The sequence below is a fragment of the Leptonychotes weddellii genome, chromosome 4 (genome assembly GCF_054177405.1).
Source record: "Leptonychotes weddellii isolate Sample4059 chromosome 4, ASM5417740v2, whole genome shotgun sequence".
Taxonomy (NCBI): Eukaryota; Metazoa; Chordata; class Mammalia; order Carnivora; family Phocidae; genus Leptonychotes; species Leptonychotes weddellii.
Genome location: NC_138372.1, coordinates 7,517,138 through 7,536,988, shown reverse-complemented (window position 1 = coordinate 7,536,988; position 19,851 = coordinate 7,517,138). Strand labels below are relative to the sequence as shown.

Here is a 19,851-nt window from a genome sequence, read left to right as displayed (position 1 = left end):
TCATGAGGACAAGATGGCTTAGAAGCCAGTGACAACCACATGGGGCTACTGAGAGTGTGCACAGTTTAGGCTCACAAGTGTGTCCAGCAAGGAGAAGATGAAAGAGAGCAGGTCCACAGGCTGTCCTCTGGAGACGCAAGAGCACAGTGCTTCCGTCTCTAAGCCTGCATGTTCCCTCCCTAGTTCCCCGGGATTTAGGGTGGTAAGCTTGCAGTTGCTATACGTTCTGTCTCTTCTGAGAAGTCGGATAACGTTCTTCTTTAGCTTTACAGATCTGGTAAAAGGTTTCTTCCCTTCTTCAGTGAACTTTTTTCTTCACCCTAGAATTTAAGTGAAATGAATAAACTCCAGCTAGCTGACAAGCCTGAAAAAAAACAGCACCGCCCCTGGCCCCCAAGCCCACAGCTCAGTTCTGTGGTTCTCCTGTCTCTCCTCTAGTGCATCGACAAAGCCAGAGACCTGCTGGATGCCGAGTTAACCGCTATGGCAGGAGAGAGCTACAGTCGGGCATACGGGGTGAGTGTGAAATATTCTGCACAGGGTCGTTTCAGAGGCTCACTTCAGTTCTTTTTTCAGCGTGGCCGAGTGAGGACTCCCAGGCTGCTGGGAACATGCCTGTGTATTCTCAGCAGATACCCTGTCGCTAGAAGGAAAGATTGAAATGAATCCTGGCTTTCAGATTGTTCATGCAGTATTAAGTGAGAATGTGATTTGCTTCCATCAGGCCATGGTCTCTTGCCACATGCTCTCCGAGCTGGAGGAGGTTATCCAGTACAAACTTGTCCCTGAGCGACGGGAGATCATCCGCCAGATCTGGTGGGAGAGACTGCAGGTGAGGCTGCTAGAAAGCCCCCAGTAGCCCCCCGACCCCACTCTCCCTCCCCTGCTCTTGCCCAGCACATGCCCCCTGCCTCCCCACAGAAGCTGGGGTGGCATTCAAGGCAAAGCACTCAGAGGCTGTGCGGCTCAGCCCTTAGCTGTGAGCGAATGACCAGTTCTCCAGCCTCCTCTGACCCTTCTCTAGGAACACAAGAAAATGTCTTTAGTAAGTGACACTTACAGACAGCCTGTTGAGAATCTTAACCTCAGAATCAGTGGTTCTTAGCTTCAGCTGCCCGATAGGATGACCTGCAGGGATTTTTAAAATCTGGATCCCCAGGCCACTTCCCAGACCAAATAAAACAAAATTTCTGGGGATAGACCCAGGATCAATATCTCTCCAGCCACCCCAGATGCTTCCGGTGTGTGGCCAACACAGAACCACTACTCTTAAGTCCACTTACTGGCTGCCTGCATCCAGCTTTTTAAATGGGGCTGCCTAATGTTTCAGCCGACCAACCCCTGCTGTTTACTGTTCCTCCGGTCACAGTCATGCACGGTCTCTCTTCAGACTGTTTTCTACTGAAGTTTCCCTCATGGAGAAACTTCTCCAAGTCCTCCATCAGTGTTTTCATTGTACATTCTGATCATCTGAGCATGAGGCGCGGTCAGTTCCAGATCTGGAAGTCAGCAGTCTTAAGTGTTCTTGGAAAGGACAGTTCTCCCATTCCTTGAGTCGGTAGTAGGGCAAGTTCATTTTCAAAGAAGAGAAAGCCTTTACCACTCCAGAAGCCGCTTGTCCCCCGTGCATCATAATTAGCCTCCTTGGTTTTAGACTGTTCCTCTTGGCCCATCCACACCTATTTCCAAATTCTGTCTCCAGGCAAATCAGGGTCTGTGGTTCCAGGCTCCTCGGTAGGCTGTGACAAAACCTTTTCACTCCAGGCTGCATTCCTGTCTGGGAAGCTCAGGGCACATTCCACTGGCAAGGGAAGAGCATCGGGCAAAGGAGCATGTGTGAATACAGTCGTTTGTGCGTGGCAGTGAGCACATGCGGTTCTTTCATATGTTTTATTAGCAATTATGAAATGCCCAGTGAATGTTTTGATGGAAAATTGTCTGTTGGACACCAGAAGAGAATTCCACAAAGCAAGCATTTCCCACCTGACTTGTACACACCCCATTTTTTTTAAGTGCCCATAATGGGGTGAAGAATTTCCAAATCAGAGATCTGATGAGTGTTCTGCCATTCAAACAAGGGAGGCTTTATTCAAATAGAGATCCGGACAGGGGTGGAATAAATGCATCTTGGAGAGGGGAAACCCGTGTTTGATTTTATCATGTCCAAGACACTGTCAGCATCTGAGGCCTTCGTGACTTTCCTACCTTGAGACAAGATGCTTTTTGGCTTAAAGGGGGCCAGATTATTTCAGCCTCTGGAAGAAACTAGCAGATGGTGAGAAGTTTCCAAAACAGTCACTCAATGTACTTTTTCCTATTTTCATAACTTTCCAAATCAGTGTTGTCACACTTAATGGGATGGAAAGATATGGTCCAAGGCCTGAAAATAAAGCATTAAGTTTGTGGTAGAAATTTGGCTCTTGTGGATGGCTTGCTGTCAAAGCACTCAATGAGCTGCCCTTTTGTGGTCAAGTCATTTAAGTTGAAATCCCCTGCCAGAGTCTCCCATGGGGCAGTTTGAGGGGTCAGCCTTACTTGCCTTGGGTTCCTTATTTAGGCTCACAGTGGATCCTGTCATATTTAAAAGCCTGCGACCATTGTTGCTAGATTCTCAGACTCACCTCCATGGAGGATGGCTCCTTTGGTTTCATTTGTCTTTCAAATGGACAGATTTGCCGATGGAGTAACCAGCCCTGCTCCCCTGGTGGTCTCTGAGTCTGACTTCTTACAGCGAAGGTGGAAGAGGAGGGGCCACTTACCCTCAGAAGTTTTTGATATAAAATTAGCCTATCCCTTTTGATAACAATGAATTCACTCTTTTTTAATTAAAAGGAATTTATATGTGTGAGTGAATGAGGCACTTTTCCTTCTACATGCAGTTTTTGATCTGAGACCAATGAAAATGAAGCAGAAAGAATCTAGGCAAGTCTTCGTGCAGGTTTAGGCGTTAATAACTTCAGGACTGACGATGCCACCGCTTACAAGCAGCAGCATCTGAGAATTTATTTAAACTTCTTTTAGGGGCACCTGGGTGGCTCAGTCATTGAGCGTCTGCCTTCGGCTCGGGTCATGATCCCAGGGTCCTGGGATCGAGCCCCCCATTGGGCTCCCTGCTCCGCAGGAAGCCTGATTCTCTCCCACTCCCCCTGCTTGTGTTCCCTCTCTCGCTGTGTCTGTCTCTGTCAAATAAATAAATCTTTTTAAAAAATAAATAAATAAAAATAAACTTCTTTTATACTTAATTCATCTTTCAAATTTTGAATGATATATTTTTTTAAAGACTTTATTTTTTATTTATTTATTTTTTAAAGATTTTATTTATTTATTTGACAGAGAGAGCACAAGTAGGCAGAGTGGTAGACAGAGGGAGAAGGAGAAGCAGGCTCCCCACCGAGCAGGGAGCCCGATGCGGGGCTCGATCCCAGGACCCTGGGATCATGACCTGAGCCGAAGGCAGAACCTTAACGACTGAGCCACCCAGGTGCCCCAAGACTTTATTTTTAAGTAATCTCTACACCCAACTTGGGGCTTGAACTCACATTCTTGGATCAAGAGTCACACGCCCTACCGACTGAATCAGCCAGGCTCCCCTGTATGATACATTTGAAGTTGGATTTGTCAGTGATTGTCTTCTTTAGCCAGAGAAGCTGAAGCAAAAAAAATCAAAGTTAAAAATGCACTACTGGGGTGCCTGGGTGGCTCAGTCAGTTAAGCGTCTGCTTTCGGCTCAGGTCACGATCCCGGAGTTCCCGGATCAAGCCCCATATCTGGCTCCCTGCTCAACGAGGAGTCTGTCTCTCCCTCTGCCTCTCACCCCACTGGTGCTCCTCTCTCTTTCTCACTCTCTCTCTCTCCCTCTCTCTCAAATAAATAAATACAATCCGTTATGAAAAAAGAAGACTGGCTTTAAAAAAAAAAATGCATTTACAATCCAGAAAAGAAATTTCAGTAGTTTAATTCATGTCGCCCTCATCATAGCCCTATGAAGTTGGTACTATCTTTACTCCCATTTTAGTGGTTAAGTAACGTGTGCGGTGTCCCACAGATGGGAAGCTGCAGGGCCAGGGCTCAAGGACCAGAGCCTATACTCTCCTGATCCTCAGATTTTGAGAGGTTCCTAAGAAGTGTTTTTCTTCACAGTACCGTTCACTTGAGAAAGTTGAGGTTGTAAAAATGAATGTCTTTGTTGATTCAAGGCAGGTTTTGCTGTTGCTTGTTGGGGATTAAAGCTATAGCGGAGGACATGCCTAATTCTCACTCCTGAATGTTCCAGGGCTGCCAGCGTATTGTGGAGGACTGGCAGAAAATCCTGATGGTGCGGTCACTCGTGGTCAGCCCTCATGAGGACATGAGGACCTGGCTCAAGTATGCCAGTCTCTGTGGGAAGAGTGGCAGGCTGGTGAGTAACCCCCACCGTAGGGTGGGGCGGGAGGCTGAGGAGGGAAAGGCGCTCCCAGTCCCATTCTGTTTACCACGCGACCTCTCTTGTTTTTAAGGCCCTTGCTCATAAAACCTTAGTGTTGCTCCTGGGAGTTGATCCATCTCGGCAACTTGACCATCCTCTGCCAACAGTTCACCCTCAAGTGACCTATGCCTACATGAAAAACATGTGGAAGAGTGCTCGCAAGGTCTGTATCCGAATCCATCCAGCAGTAGACCATGTTTCTCCAGAATGCTCACTAACCGGCCTCTCACTGCCTTGGGACCCAGAAAGAAACAGCCTCCAAACCACCATGTCAGGGAGTCTGCTCCTGTTAGGAAACTATTTGGCCTGATTTCAGAAGTGACTCGTATTCGAGGGCCTACACGTGTACCATTGACCGAACTCTTGAGTGTAGTCACAGCTGTATTTATCAGTAGACGGAGTATGCTGGAACATAGAAAGGGCACAATTTCTGGCCTCCTCACCACCCCCCTCCCCCGCCTCCCAAGAGAAAGTGGGCTTTTCAGTACCCAAAAGGCAGCATATCTGTGAAAACATAGACTGGAAATTTCATAAGACCAGTCGGGTTTTTCAGACTTTTCGTCTCCTTTCCAATCATCAGTTGGGATTCAGAAGCAGCAACACCCAGAGTGTCATGCTGAATCCAGTAGGGAGCGTCTTCTTAGAGCCAGCGTAGAATTCCTCTTCCTTTATTTACAGACAGGGTCCTTCCTCAGGGAAATATGTGTGGCTCCTGGTGGGGGTTTTGGTTTTCTTTTTTGAAACGATCTCCCTGAATGATGGTGATGATTAACAAAAAGTTGGCCCTGGAGGCAAAATCAGCCCCTGCTCTGGCTTTTCATCCCCCTTACGAAATAGAGGGAGCGTCCCAGCTCTCCTCCTCTCCCCATCGTGGTCCCCACGCGGGGCCTGCTGGGAAAAAGGAGTGCAGAGCGACCACTGCAGCCGAGGCTGTGGAAGGCACACTTAAGGAAATCCGGGACCATGTCTGGAAATTGACTTCTTTTTGGGTGGTTGACTGTGACTGCGAAAGCCACCCAGAGTGGGATCGGGAACCCTGCACCCTAGCGCTGGGTCTTCGACGGGTTTCGCGTCAATAGGATCGGCCTGAGCTCCATTCTCTATGTGTGTCATTTGGGGGTTTTGTTTTCTTTTTGTTGTTTTGGGGGGTTTGGTTTGGTTTTGTTGTAAGTCTCTGCGAACTTCCCGGGCCAGAGCACTCCTGATTCAAAGCCTGACCTTCCTCCAGGCAAATGAGAAAAACAGGAGGTGCTGGATCTGAGTGTAGTCTGGTTTCCTTCCTGTGTACAGCGTCCAAGTGTTTGAACATTGTGCCAAAGGGAGGCAGCAGGAGCCTCTTGGCTAATGTCTCAACCAGGGAGTGACTTCTTTCAAAATATGACCACAGCCCAACCTCTCCACACATTATGGCCTCTTCTTAGGAGCCCAGATTCCAATGGGAGGCCATGAAACGACAGGCATTAGAAATTTAGAAACCTCTTTCAGGTCAGGTGCTTGAACTTCAAGCCCAGAGCTAGAGATGTTACATCTTTTCAGGAGTCACTTAAAGAGAACCAACTACGTAATAATAATCGTGCTACTGAGCAAGTCCCTTTTCCTCTCTGGGCTTCACTTTCCTCCACTACAAATAATTCAGTAAAGTGATTGTATTCTGCCTTGCATAAGGCAGGTGAGAGAGTTTGAGAAAAGCAGAGCCTGCTCTGCAGGACGGTTTCAGGCAGAAGGTGTTATGTCCCATGTTTTCCTAGACGAGCCACTCTCCAGAATCTAGAGACAGGCGGGTCCTTCTGTGAAATCTCACTAAGCTGAGGACATCGATCTTGCCCACCAGCCAGGAGTAGGACGTGCAGCTGAAACTCTGGGCGCAAGAGAAGCCCCTTCCTCTGAGCAGCCAGTCCTTCATCTGTAAGAGAGAAAGAATCCGTTTTTCCATCCTTGCTTTCTGGAGGTGGAGAAAAGAGGGTATTTTAATAGAACACTTTGAATTCCTTGAAAGTAAGTGGCCTCCATGCCACAGAATAGAAGGATACAGATTCTCCCATGCTGGATAAATTTACTTAATACTGAGCTTCAAATCCAAACTACTACGCAGTCCTCCCTGGTTTGGGCAGTTTATTTTTGATTCAGCGCCTGATTGAGTCTCCTGAAAGGAATCTACACTGTGTGTCTGGACTGCCAGCAACACGGAGCGTGCAGGCTCCGAATAGCCCTGGCGTCAGAGCTCCTGCTTCAGCCCTTACATGCTTGACGGACACGCTCGGCACACCGGCTTAGCCATCCCCCATCTCGTGGTTGATCTTTCCAGTGCTGCCTCTCAGTTCTTTGTTTCCTTCTTAATCAGTTTTAAGTCTGCTCAGTGCAGTTCTCATAGAGGAAAAACTAAAGGAACATTTATCACTTCTCAGGTGCGGACTGCTAATGTCATTCATTTTTTAAAGCCAGGGTGAGTAATGGAACCCCGTGAAGGCAGCTGTCTGAGAGGGACAGGTGTCTTGTTACCTGTCGGAACATCTGTGTGTCTGCCCTGTCCCCATGCGTGGATTAGCTGCCTGATAAATCGTTTGTCATGTCATTCTGGCTCTGGGGGGAGCCCTGTCTGTTGATGCCAATTAATTCCTTCCGTTGAAAGGTATCTGAGGTTGGGCCTGGCCCCCAAGCCAGGGAGTTGTATTTTCCTTCAAGACCATCACTACTGACACATTTCAGTTTCCAAAAAAAAAATGGAAGGAGACCATTCTGACCTTATTTATTGGAAGCGTTGATTTTTTTTTCCCCCCGTCTTCTGCAGCAAAGAATGTGTTGCCTCTTTTCCACTCTCTCACATACCGTTTCCCCTCCCCATGTTGGTGGATTTACATCCCACCCTTTTTTCCATTGGAGCTTTTCATGTTTGTATGCTCTGTCTCCACCCGTGAGGCCCTTTAAAAATAGTGTGGATCCCATTAATCAAGATGCTGGTGGGAGTGGACATGTGGGCTTCTACAGATGGCTGGTACCTTATTCCCAGATCTCTGACTCTGCGTGTCTGCCCTTCCCTGTTCAGCTCCCTGTTCCTAACCCAAGTGCCTCGGCTCACTTTGTATCAAGTCCCGTGGTGTCAATAGATGGAATGGGTTGAGGGTGCTGTGACGGTTTCACTCCTAAGCCACCCCGTTCACCTAGATGTCTGCTCAGGCAGTGTCTTCCCCCTATTTCCTTGGATGGATGGATGAGGGGCTTCACCCCATCTGTGTGTTCTTATTTGGGTACTGAGGGTTCTGTCGGATTTTTAAAACTATAGTTTGGGCTCTGCTGGAGTGTCCAAGGTACCGTAGAGTTCTAAACAAGTACTAAAGTTTTACGGGCCCGGAACAATCCCCCAGAAGCCTGGCTTCCCCCGGGGCAATATGTTGACAGCGAAGTAAGCAGTTGTTTCACATTTCTTCCTAAGGATTGTTATTTCGGGGTAACCAGGCAAGTAGCTTTTCCGAGGCTTCTCAAAATAGCAGTACAGTTAGCCAAGGAGAGCTGAGACTTGAGTTGGAAAAGTATGAGTCTTCTTGAAAAGCCCAACCATCTCCCAGCGTCTTGCCCTGGCCCCCTGTCCTAGGGGACCCTCGCCCTGTGCTCCAGGGTGCTCTCCTGGGACAGGGGGGTCGGCTCGAGGGCTCATGAGATGAACGGGGGTTTCTGTCCCGTGAGGCCAGGCTGAATGGCAAGCGGCTCCCCCTGCTTTTGTCCGGTACAGATTGATGCCTTCCAGCACATGCAACACTTCGTGCAGACCATGCAGCAGCAGGCCCAGCACGCCATCGCCAGCGAGGACCAGCAGCACAAGCAAGAGCTGCACAAGCTCATGGCCCGGTGAGGTGTCCCCGCTGGCCGGGGCCAGCTGTGCTCCAGTCCCCCCAGTGCTAGCAGCCTCTGCGGCATGGCGGGAATGCTCAGAACTCCCTGGGCAGCGAGCTGCTGACACCGCCTTTTGCAGTAGGAACCCCCGGCAGCCATCGAATCGTGCTGCGCCAGAGCCCCTGCTGCTGTTTGCCCAGGATTCAGCCCCAGAGCATCCATGTGCTGTTGTCCTCCCGGTGTCTGGCTTGAGAGTCAGACCCCCTTGTCTGCAAATGCCAGCTATGCTGCTGCTTCGATGTGCAACTTTAGATGAGTTACTTAACCGCTCTGTGCCTCAGTTTCCTCATCGTATAAAAGGGGGATGATGAGAGCTCCTGTTTGTTAGGGCGGTAGAAGGCGGTGTGAGGGTTAATAGAACAAACACATCAACCGTTTAGAGCAGTACCTGGAAGAGACTAGCCATCAGTAAGTATTGGTTGTTAATATTATCATGATAAATATGATCTATTATAAATGACGTATGTCATTATAATATATATGATGCATGATATAATATAATATATTGATATGCATCTATTATTAAAAATGGAGGGGAGAAAGGAGAGATGAGGGGAAGCCGGGAGCAATCAATAGGAAAAGTTACTCAGCAGCCGACACCCTCCCAAAACTGAAGTTGGTGTGGGTAGGTCCATGCAGACCTACCCCGTACCAGGTCCTGGTTGATGCTAGCATTGAAACACAGGTCAAGGAGAAGAAATGATACATTCAAAACGCGGCCCTAACGCCCATTTTTTTCCTTCTGGGTGGTTGAGAATCCTGGTGCTTGAAAAGCCCAGCCTCACGTTGCTTCCTGGGAGCAAGCATAAGCATCAGGGAGGCTTTCCTGCTCCGCGGACAGAATGGGCTGTTCTCCTTGTTGGGCGGGTGGGGAGCTAGCACGCGGGGGTAGCAACGTGGGCTCGTTGCTCTGTCTCCAGGTGTTTCCTGAAGCTCGGGGAATGGCAGCTGAACCTGCAGGGCATCAACGAGAGCACCATCCCCAAGGTGCTGCAGTATTGCAGTGCGGCCACAGAGCACGACCGCGGCTGGTACAAGGTAACTCTGGGCCGCGGGCTCCCCAGGCGTGCCGCCTGCGGTGGGAGCCCAGCGCCTCAGCCCTGCTGGTCCGCATGCCAGGAGCCAGGCTGCCAGAGGCCCCTTACGAGCTTCATTGTACAGAAAGATTGATAGAGTCTTTTTTTCTTTTTTTTTTTTGAGAAACGCTTTATCACACCATTATTGCGTATGTGGCACGGGGGAATGCTTGTTGTCTTACAGACTCATAGCTGATTGTTTTCCTACGAGCATCTGGACACACCGTCAGTCTCTGGAACTTTATCTTCCCGTGGGTCATCTGTTCCTTCCCGGCTTCTTCCTGATTTCCATCCCTGCCTGCTCCTCATCTAAGAACTTCACTTTCTCTGTTTTTATTGGAAGGCTCTGGGTAACATCCTGTTATGACATAGGAAACTTTTCAGGAAGATAAACAGAATTAGAAAATGTATCAAAGATGCGGTTGGCTGCTAGAGGAGGGATTTGGGGAAGAACACATCTTTGATGAGAGCACATAGCCTTAGTTTTTAGGTCTTCCCTGAGGGACCTACCTCCTGGGAATAGCTGCTTGGTACAGCAAACGTCATCGATTTTATTTCCAGCATTTCCTTAACTTGCTAATACTTTGTGAATTAATCCCTCTGAGATCAAAACATGTATCTGAAGACACAGAAGCATCTACAGTAAAAATCTTATCCTGATTGAAGCATGCTTCATTCTGATCTGAAAAATGCCCGTTTCGTGATAGCAGCAATAATTACTCTATCTAGGACAGCTTCAGTTCCATCCAGTAAACCCTGGATTAGCTGGAACCTTACCAATTGGAAGTGTCTCTTAACCAGATTACTTTTCTTCACTCAAATTTTAGAAAAGAAAGAAATCACGAGGAAAAAAAAAACTGGTTCCTGGAATTTTAAGTTTTTCTTTGTATGGCTCCTTTTGGGTTTATGCTGTCTTACTGTAGTGGTGTGGTCCTGTGTGTGTGCAGAGACTATTTCTGTCTTGCTCACCACGTCCCCTGGCTCAATGCCTGGCACGGAGTGGGTAAAGAAGAGCCGTTGAATAAATGAAAGGTGTGGGGAAACAGCCTAGGTCATTGCAGAATTGTGACTCATCAAATAAAGGTCAATTATGATCAACCTACTCTGCTTAGGTAGAAAAATGGACACTTTTATATTAAAGAAAGGTTTTTAGCAAGGGATGCTAAAGGAATTTCCCGATGATCCAGAAAGTATATCCAGCGGAGTATTTAGTGTCCTGCCATCAGTGCAAACTTAGGAGGCCCCAAATCAAAGTGTGCCTCATGCTGTCTGCACAAGACAGTGCTGCACCAGAGGTCACCGCAGCTCGAAACTGCAGAGCATGGATAGTTCCTCCTTTACCAAAAGAAGCACCAAAGTCTTCTCCCAGTGAACGGTCATTGGGCACTGGCCCTCTGACAGGGCACACCCGGGCCGGATGGGAGAGCTGGACAGATGTGCTCCCTTTCCCACTGACCTAGGGCCTGGTTAAGACTTTTACCATCACTCCCCTACACCTGTGCTCCTATAAATAGTGTTTCATATATGGCTGCCAAAGGAATCCTTAAAATCTAGAATGAAATGGGATCTCCTCGGCCTAATATGTTAGCCTGTCCACAATCTGACCCTGCCCTTTGCTAACCTTCCCCCTCACCGCCCTCCATCACGGACTACGCTCCAGTCGGATCTGTTTCTTTGTTTCTTGTGAACCGCCCTGTGCTGGCCACCCTGCATCTTCGTCCCTGCCCTCCCCAGGCCGGGAAGTCCCTGCTGCTGTGCTCTTACCCCCACCTTGCCCATCAAAGGCTTCCCTTCAGTCCCTACCCCAGAAACCTCTCCTCTACGAAGCCTTCCCTGACCCTGGCTGTCCGTTGTACGTCTCGTTGCCCCCTCACATCTGCCTGTCCTCGGGTTGCTGGGCCCTCCACCAGACCGGAAGGCCCCTGAGACAAGGACCTGGCTTGCTCCTCTTCGGGTGCCCCCCTCCCCCCCAGCCCTCACCACAGTCCTGTTACAGTAAGGGCACCACAAAATGAAGGAATCAGGCTGAATCTGGTAAGAGGCCCCATTCCTGAGTGTTTCGGTGAACTTTTGCTCTGCTGGCCACTGAGAAGAAAGGGCAATCCCAGTGCTCCTCCTCAGCTTTGGCCTCACGCTCCTCTAAGGCCTTGGCACTCAAGCTTCCTCATCCTCGACTCTCGCCCCACCCAGGCCTGGCACGCGTGGGCAGTGATGAACTTCGAAGCTGTGCTGCACTACAAGCATCAGAACCAAGCCCGGGACGAGAAGAAGAAGCTGCGGCACACCAGCGGGGCCAACGTCACCAGCACGACCACGGCCGCCACCACAGCGGCCACGGCCACGGCCACCGCCACCAGCACCGAGGGCAGCAACAGCGAGAGCGAGGCCGAGAGCACCGAGAACAGCCCCACCCCGTCTCCTCTGCAGAAGAAGGTCACTGAGGTACCCTTCCCTTCCTCCCCCAGCGAGGACTGAGCCCGGCACCAGGCGCTCTGAGGAGTGAGATGGTGGGGCCGCTGAGGAACCTGGGCTTCACTCTGAAGGGCCGGAGGAACCTAGACGGTGTGGCTTGTCAGCCAGCATTGTTCAAGATGGTGCTTTTGTGCATGTGTTTGTATTTGAGGCGCTGCTTTGGCCCCCACGCTGAAGACTGAGTTTCTGGTCATTCTTCCCATGGGAATGAGCTCATCCCCTTAAAGCCTGCACCTGTGTGTGTGGGTGGCCGTGCACATCTGCGGGTCCGCTTGAGGACAGAGGCTGGCGGGATCCATCCTCTGCCTTTTCCTCCCCCCACCCCGCCTCCCTCCGGCTGTCCTTTCGGAGTGCTCCAGGTTGGCTAGCAGGCCCAGGGGGCGGCGTGTTCAGTCTCGGCCCCCTCCCCCTGCCACCATTAGCCCAAGATGATAGTGATTGTGACACAGTTGGCATTTCCTGAGTGCTTGCTGTGTGCCAGGTACTAATGCAGAGGCTTCTCACGCATTAACTGATTTAACCTCATAACCTCTCTTTGAGGCGGAAGTACTATCGGTATGCTGTGAGGCCCCTTTTACAGATGAGAAAACTAAGGCAAGAGTGTCCATTAACATGCGTGTGTTCCAACAGGATTTGTCCAAAACCCTCTTGATGTACACCGTCCCTGCCGTCCAGGGCTTCTTCCGTTCCATCTCCTTGTCACGAGGCAACAACCTCCAGGACACCCTGAGGTATCAGAGAAGGGCAGGGCCCCTGGTAGGCTGTGTGTGCAGCAGGACACAGAATCACTCGTGATGTCCTCTTCGCCTTCCCCACCGTGATGAATATATCCAAGAGTAACGGCTGACCAGCCTCCACCGGCCAAGACTGAGGAGGAGGCTTGGCCTGAGAATGCTCCGTGCGCGCTCTGTCATGAAGGGAAGAAGCGTATCTGTTTGTGGCAGTAGTGCTGAAATCCCCTCAGCTTTTTTTTTTTTTTTTAAGATTTTTATTTATTCGAGAGAGAGTGAGCAAGAGAGAGAGAAGGAACAGGGGGAGAGGCAGGCAGAGGGAGAAGCAGGCTCCCCACTGAGCAGGGAGCCCGACATGGGGCTCGATCCCAGGATCCTGAGATCAAGACCTGAGCCAAAGGCAGATGCTTAACCAACTGAGCCACCCAGGAGCCTCCCCTCAGCTTTGAGAGGCCACTTAGAGAGGCCGAAACAAATGACACAGAGGCTATGGGTGACGGGGACAGCTGAGTCCTACATTTACCCTGTTGCCACTGGTCTCCAGGTGACTTTGTATGTGCAAAGATTATGCATACGTTGTCCCTGGGCTCATCTGTTAGATTTCTGAGCTTAGACCATGCTGAACCCTCTACATTATCTGAAACAAAATAATGGTTCACTTGGGATGCCCCTCCTTGTGTTGAGCCAAGTATTAACGACCATCACCAACCACCCTTCCCAGGTGGTCCCCGAGACCAGACACTGGAGAACCACTGATTTGAGGCCCTGCCAATCATTCTTTTTTTTAAGAGTTATTTATTTTAGAGAAAGAGAAAGTGTGAACAGGGGGAGGAGGGGCAGAGGGAGAGAGAGAGAATCCTCAAGCAGACTCCTGCTGAGCACAGAGCCCGATGTGGGGCCCGATCCCAGGACCCTGAGAGCATGACCTGAGCCAAAATCAAGAGTCAGACAAAACTGACAGAACCACCCAGGCGCCCCTTTGCCAATTATTCTTTTCTCAAGAGTCTTAAAGATTAAAAAAAAAAAAAGATAAAAATTTGGAAACTCAATTTTCTGTGATTTTCTCATTCTTCTTCTCCAGAGTCCTCACCTTATGGTTTGACTATGGTCACTGGCCAGATGTAAATGAAGCCTTAGTGGAGGGGGTGAAAGCGATCCAGATTGACACTTGGTTACAGGTAAGGCCGGCTCAGGTCTCACTCCTGCTCTGTCTCCTCCTGGGATCATGTGGTGTTCAGTGAACAGTGGTAAAGAAGGGGGGATCGGTCCCAAGGTCGAGACTCCGTATTTTCTTTAGTTTCTCCCAGAGAACTGAAGGGAATGAACCGTTTTAGAGCTTACCAGCATCTACCACAAGTTTCAAGAGCTGGTCATTGCCCAGAAGAATAACTAGTTGTTTTCACATCTCACGCGCTGCATATGGTGTCTGTCTGAATACCAGGTTATACCGCAGCTCATCGCAAGAATCGATACGCCTAGGCCCTTGGTGGGCCGCCTCATTCACCAGCTTCTCACAGACATTGGCCGGTACCACCCCCAGGTATGTGGCACCCTGGCAGTTTCTCCTCGAGCAGCTGACCTTCTGATCTGGGTCTCAGCTTTTCCGAAAGCTGCTCTAGAGATGCAAGTGCAGGAACTGGGAGCCAGGCATCCCATCTGTCCAGCTGGCAGGCCCAGGGGCCATCCTGAAGAAGAGAGCCCCCCACCCGCCCCAAGATTGAGTGGTGGACTCAAATGAGTGTCAGCAGCATCCTCTGTGTCTCTCTTATCTTCCTGAAAGAGTTTGCAAGTGTTCCTTCCGTGTCTGCCTCAGGCCCTCATCTACCCCCTGACCGTGGCCTCTAAGTCCACTACGACGGCCCGCCACAACGCAGCCAACAAGATTCTGAAGAACATGTGTGAGCACAGTAACACCCTGGTCCAGCAGGCCATGATGGTGAGTCTTCCTCACAACGGTGCTGCTGGCAAGAGGACCTCCTGTCTCTCCAAGACAGGCCTTTCTGAGGTTAGCTCATCCTTGGCACTTCTGTCTTTCCCCTCTTTGGTCCAGGTGAGCGAGGAGCTAATCCGCGTGGCCATCCTCTGGCACGAGATGTGGCACGAAGGCCTAGAAGAAGCGTCTCGTTTGTACTTCGGGGAGAGGAACGTGAAAGGCATGTTTGAGGTGCTGGAGCCCCTGCATGCTATGATGGAACGGGGCCCCCAGACTCTGAAGGAAACATCTTTTAATCAGGTATGGGATAAGAAAGCACGGCTTGACATGACCCAAAGCCATTACCAGACCCCTTTCTCTCTGGCTTCCCTGCTGACTTGAATAAAATGTACTCTGACGGAGGTCACAGAATATAAAAACATCAGCAATTTAATTGTCACTAACTTATAAGAACCCTCCCAAAGCTTTAACTGGAAAACCACGAGATCCTTCCTGAGCTCATGCCTCTCCTTACTTTGCCCATAAGCCGTCCTGAGACTGGGGCCTCCAGGACCGGGCCTCCATGCTGTCCTTGCTAAGCCTTGCGAAGGCCCAGAGCCGTCCAGCCGTCACGTGCGGCCAAGCAGTTGTGCTATCTGCTTGGGGGTTCAGCCTGCGGCTTAGTCCACACCTTGACGACTCGCGTACTTCCCCTGCTTCCCCGCTCAGGCATATGGTCGAGACTTAATGGAGGCCCAAGAGTGGTGCAGGAAGTACATGAAATCCGGGAACGTCAAGGACCTCACCCAAGCCTGGGACCTCTATTATCACGTGTTCAGACGAATCTCTAAGCAGCTGCCTCAGGTAGGATCTTCAGGTTCTAGCAGCGTTAACTGTCATTGTCCCTTATGTTTTCCTAACACTAACTCTAAAGCGTCTGGTTTCACTTCTATCTGCAGACTCTAGGACAAGTCATTGCTATTAGCCATCTCTTGAAAAATACCTAAATTGCATTTAAATTCCTCCCTGGAGGCGGAAAGCTAACCCCTTTGGTAATTTATTCACAGCTCACCTCCTTAGAACTGCAGTATGTTTCCCCCAAACTTCTGATGTGCCGGGACCTTGAATTGGCTGTGCCAGGAACGTATGACCCCAACCAGCCGATCATTCGCATTCAGTCCATAGCGCCGTCCCTGCAGGTCATCACCTCCAAGCAGAGGCCCCGGAAGCTGACGCTCATGGGTAAGGACCCATGTGCTTCTGCCACCTCCCCTTTTCTGAAATCACTGCTCGCCATTCACACCACTGATCTTTCCATGTGGCATCTTTCCCATGTTTATGGAGAGAGAAATAGAGCACCAGCGGGTTTCCCATTACATCCTCCTCAGGACTCCTAGTTTGTTCATACCGTCGCGATGCTTATGTGAAGCCTAACCGCCCTGCAGTAGAATATGCGGAGGGAACTGTAAAGGTGTGCAGCGTGGCCAGGTGGGGGTGGCAGGCAGCTGCAGGGGACTGACAGGGCCAACAAAGGGGCATCCGGATGCAGGTGTGGTAGGTGACAAGCAGAGCTGAAGAAAGGGCTCCTGGGCTCTCGAATGTTCTCTTTCACCATCACGGTCTCTCTCTTTGGGAAATGACTGTGTAAAAGGAACAAACTGAAGTGGAAATGAGTTCTCACAGTGAGCTCTGTGACCTATTAAGGTAGGTAGTTGTGGGAGGCCTGGATGCTCTGGTGGCCCTTCGAGTGTTCTCACCTTTAATATGGCTCTTGCTTTTTAAATGCAGTAGTTATTCACCAGCACCAGTTCATGGTGGTTCCCAGGTGATCATCTCTCCGTGGGCTGGTGTCTCTTGATACTAAAACATGGGTCAGTCAGGCTCTCCACAGTATTTCATTAGAGACTTGAAAGAAGGACCTATTTCCTTCTGTGAGCAGAGTTAAGAGAGCCAACAGTGAGAAGCTATCACTCACCCCCACCCTCCAGACCCGAAAGGACAAGGAGCCCATCGAGAGCACATAACCCCGAAAGAGAGGCCATTCACCAGAAGCTGTAGCCCAGGTGGAGGGACACTGGAAAATTCTAGAACTGGAGCCTGGCCGTTGTCAGGGGCAAACCCTTTGGCCCTCTGACTTCCCTCCTGCCAGTGCCCCCATTGGCCAAGCCCAACTGGGACCCCAGGTGATGGGACCCCAGGGTCAGGTTTCACAGGCCCGAGCAAGACAGAGAAGGGCAGAGAGTGGGTTGTGAGGGAACATACAGAATGACCATCTCTGTGCAGAATCATTCCTGATCTTCAAAGGCAGAGCTGATTTTAATTTTATTTATTTGTAATTTGACCAACATTTCATTAGGGGCCATCAAAAGCAGGGCCATTCTTTTCATCAGTTCTAGGGTACTTTTCGTGTTTGTGTGGAAGTGTGACTGGGTGGGGTACACGTAGTCTCTGGGAGCTCGGGAATACAGGGCTGGTCTGTGCTAACTGCTCCCACCATTTCTACAGGCAGCAACGGGCATGAGTTTGTTTTCCTCCTGAAGGGCCACGAAGACCTGCGGCAGGACGAGCGAGTGATGCAGCTCTTTGGCCTGGTGAACACCCTTCTGGCCAATGACCCAACGTCTCTTCGCAAGAACCTCAGGTATTCAGGACATGGTGCGGGGGGCGGGGGGGGCGGGGCACAGCAGCGATTTGACTGGTCTTCTAGGGTTTCTTTACATCCCTCCCATGTGGTCGTGTCTCTTCATGAAATCGGTTGTAGACCTATGTATCTGACAGGAAGTCACCAGTAGCCAAGGTGTCAAAGACAACAAGAATTGTCCATACTTTTAGCGAACTTTCAAGGGAAATGCCTGTGACAGCCACCAGAGGGTCCAGAATGGAACGGCCCGTGGCCATTAGACTAGGGATGCTGCACATCTGGTGTGTTTTACCTTCCCTGTCCGCCCTGCTCTCTTCCTCGTCTTTCTGTTAAGAACATGGATATTAAGTTGGAGGTTGTTTTTGGCTTGGAAACAGTCCTGGGCTGCTCCCCGACAGCAGTGAGTTTGTCAGGCAGGTTGAGGAGGCTGGTGGTGCTTTCCCGCCAGCCCCGGCCATCTTCATGCACACCTGACAGCAGCCCTGTGCGGGGGCCGCCATTCACCCGTGTGCATGTGTTGTGAGGGGCTCAGAGGTGCACTCTGGTTACCGTCTGATAACCAACCCTGCTTTCCCGGGGGTGCCAGCATCCAGAGATACGCCGTCATCCCCTTATCCACCAACTCGGGCCTCATCGGCTGGGTCCCGCACTGCGACACGCTGCACGCCCTCATCCGGGACTACAGAGAGAAAAAGAAGATCCTTCTCAACATCGAGCATCGCATCATGTTGCGGGTATGTGATGAGGCTGCCAAACCCAGTGCTTGAATGTCTTGACGTAACTCGCAAGTTGGGAAATCTCTACAAAGCTGCTCTTCTCGTTCTTCTGTGTATGTACATCACTGAAAAATCTATTTGGGAGAATTCTCTACTGAAGAAGTTTTCATGAAGTGAGTCCTAAAGCAGATTACCTCTAAGAAACAGGACCCTAAAGCCCAGAAATTAGGTGTTCAGCATTCTAGGTGAGACCGCACAGTATTGTTTATCAGGCAGCGTGTATTGACCGAACACCTGGTGTATACGGGGCACTGGCCACATGGGGAAATGATGTTAGTAGAGATGCAAGTAATAAGAAGGAGAGTTGTGAGGCGCCTGGGTGCCTCAGTCGGTTAAGCGACTGCCTTCGGCTCAAGTCATGATCCCAGGGTCCTGGGATCCAGCCCTGTGTCGGGCTCCCTGCTCCTCGGGGAGCCTCCTTCTCCCTCTCCCTCTGCCTGCAGCTCCCCCTGCTTGTGCTCTCTCTCTCTCTCAAATAAATAAATAAAATCTTAAAAAAGAAAAGAAAAGAAAGAAAGATTTGTTTGTTACCCAGAACCTCGATGGCTCCAGTGCTCTCTTGGACACCAGTAGGCTTGAACTCGGGTGGGCCCTGATGTTTCTCACCCTTAGGCCTGGCAGTTCCCGTGGTCATCAGGTCCCGTTGGCCATACCCTTTTTTTCCCTTTTGTACTGTTCTTACTTCCTTTTCCTTTGGGCTGGGGTGGTGAGATCAGAACCCAGCTCTGCCCGGACCCAGAGCCTTATTTCCTCCTGGGTTGAAGCTGCCAGTCCGGGGCTGCTCTCAGAACGGTTGTGTCCTGATGCAGATGGCTCCAGACTACGATCACCTGACGCTGATGCAGAAGGTGGAGGTGTTTGAGCACGCCGTCAATAACACAGCCGGCGATGACCTGGCCAAGCTGCTGTGGCTGAAAAGCCCCAGCTCCGAGGTACGACTCTCTGGGCTCCTCGTGCACGCCTCTGCCCTCTGGCCCACGCGCTCGTACCGGGGCTGGCTTTCTTGTTTCTTTGCGTGCGCCTGGTGGACTCATCTTTGTGACGAGCAGCTATAGATTATGTACTGTCTTTTATAACAGAAATTAAGTGGGCGAGCTGTGCAGTTTAGCAGATATAGATTTAGTGATTTAATGTTTCTCCCGTTTCTTAAAATAGTATTTGAGTTGTGTTTATATTAAGGATACTAAATCTTTTTCATACATGTTAGAAATTTCCTGCTTATTTGGTTTTTAAATTTTTGTTATGGTATGTTTCTTGGTTTGGGATTTGGGGGGTTTTTTTGATATATAGACATTTTTTAAAAGTTAGAAGTTACCAGATTTTTGATCCTTTTCTTTGAAGTTTCTCCCTTTGGCTTTGTATTTGGAAAGGCCTTCTCCACCTCAAGATATGTATCTTTCTACATTCATTTTCTTGTACTGATTATAAAGTTTGTTTTTCCATTTAAATCCTCAACCCAATTCAGAATTTAAGATTTAAATTTTATTTTTTTGAGATGATTAGCCAACATCACAGTATTTACCGAATAATCCATCTTTTCTCTACTATTTAAGAGAGTCCTTTTTTATGATACAAAAAATTTTTCTATGCCATTGGATTTCTTTCTGGGGCTTCTGTTTTATTTCATTGATCTCTCTAAAGTGTATTTCTCTTCAAGTACCACACTCTTAATACAACTATTAATAAAAAGTCTCTTCTCATTGGCTATTTTAATTTTTTCTTCTTCCAGATAAATTTTGGGATCATTTTGTCACGGTCCCTCAAAAAAAGTGCTACTGAATTTTGAGTGGAATTACATTAAATGTATCAAATAATTTGGGAGGTTATTACATTTTAATGGTCTTGAATGGGTACTTTCATTCACTCAGGTCTTTATGTTCCTAAGCAAAG

The 19,851-nt window shown here is 49.5% G+C and overlaps 1 protein-coding gene across 5 annotated transcripts in view; it reads left to right on the top strand.

Moving 5' to 3' along the window:
• MTOR (mechanistic target of rapamycin kinase) overlaps positions 1-19,851 on the top strand; it is a 124,254-nt gene that overhangs the window by 93,134 nt on the left and 11,269 nt on the right. For all 5 annotated transcript variants that reach the window (XM_081816867.1, XM_031030392.2, XM_081816868.1 and 2 more), the window contains 17 exons: positions 439-516; positions 725-832; positions 4,274-4,399; positions 4,497-4,628; positions 8,193-8,308; positions 9,274-9,391; positions 11,620-11,871; positions 12,532-12,632; positions 13,714-13,810; positions 14,074-14,172; positions 14,446-14,568; positions 14,683-14,865; positions 15,274-15,408; positions 15,612-15,786; positions 17,050-17,185; positions 17,772-17,919; positions 18,771-18,893. In XM_081816867.1, coding sequence (XP_081672993.1) covers positions 439-516; positions 725-832; positions 4,274-4,399; positions 4,497-4,628; positions 8,193-8,308; positions 9,274-9,391; positions 11,620-11,871; positions 12,532-12,632; positions 13,714-13,810; positions 14,074-14,172; positions 14,446-14,568; positions 14,683-14,865; positions 15,274-15,408; positions 15,612-15,786; positions 17,050-17,185; positions 17,772-17,919; positions 18,771-18,893 — 2,250 coding nt within the window. The remainder of the gene's footprint in view (positions 1-438; positions 517-724; positions 833-4,273; positions 4,400-4,496; positions 4,629-8,192; positions 8,309-9,273; positions 9,392-11,619; positions 11,872-12,531; positions 12,633-13,713; positions 13,811-14,073; positions 14,173-14,445; positions 14,569-14,682; positions 14,866-15,273; positions 15,409-15,611; positions 15,787-17,049; positions 17,186-17,771; positions 17,920-18,770; positions 18,894-19,851) is intronic.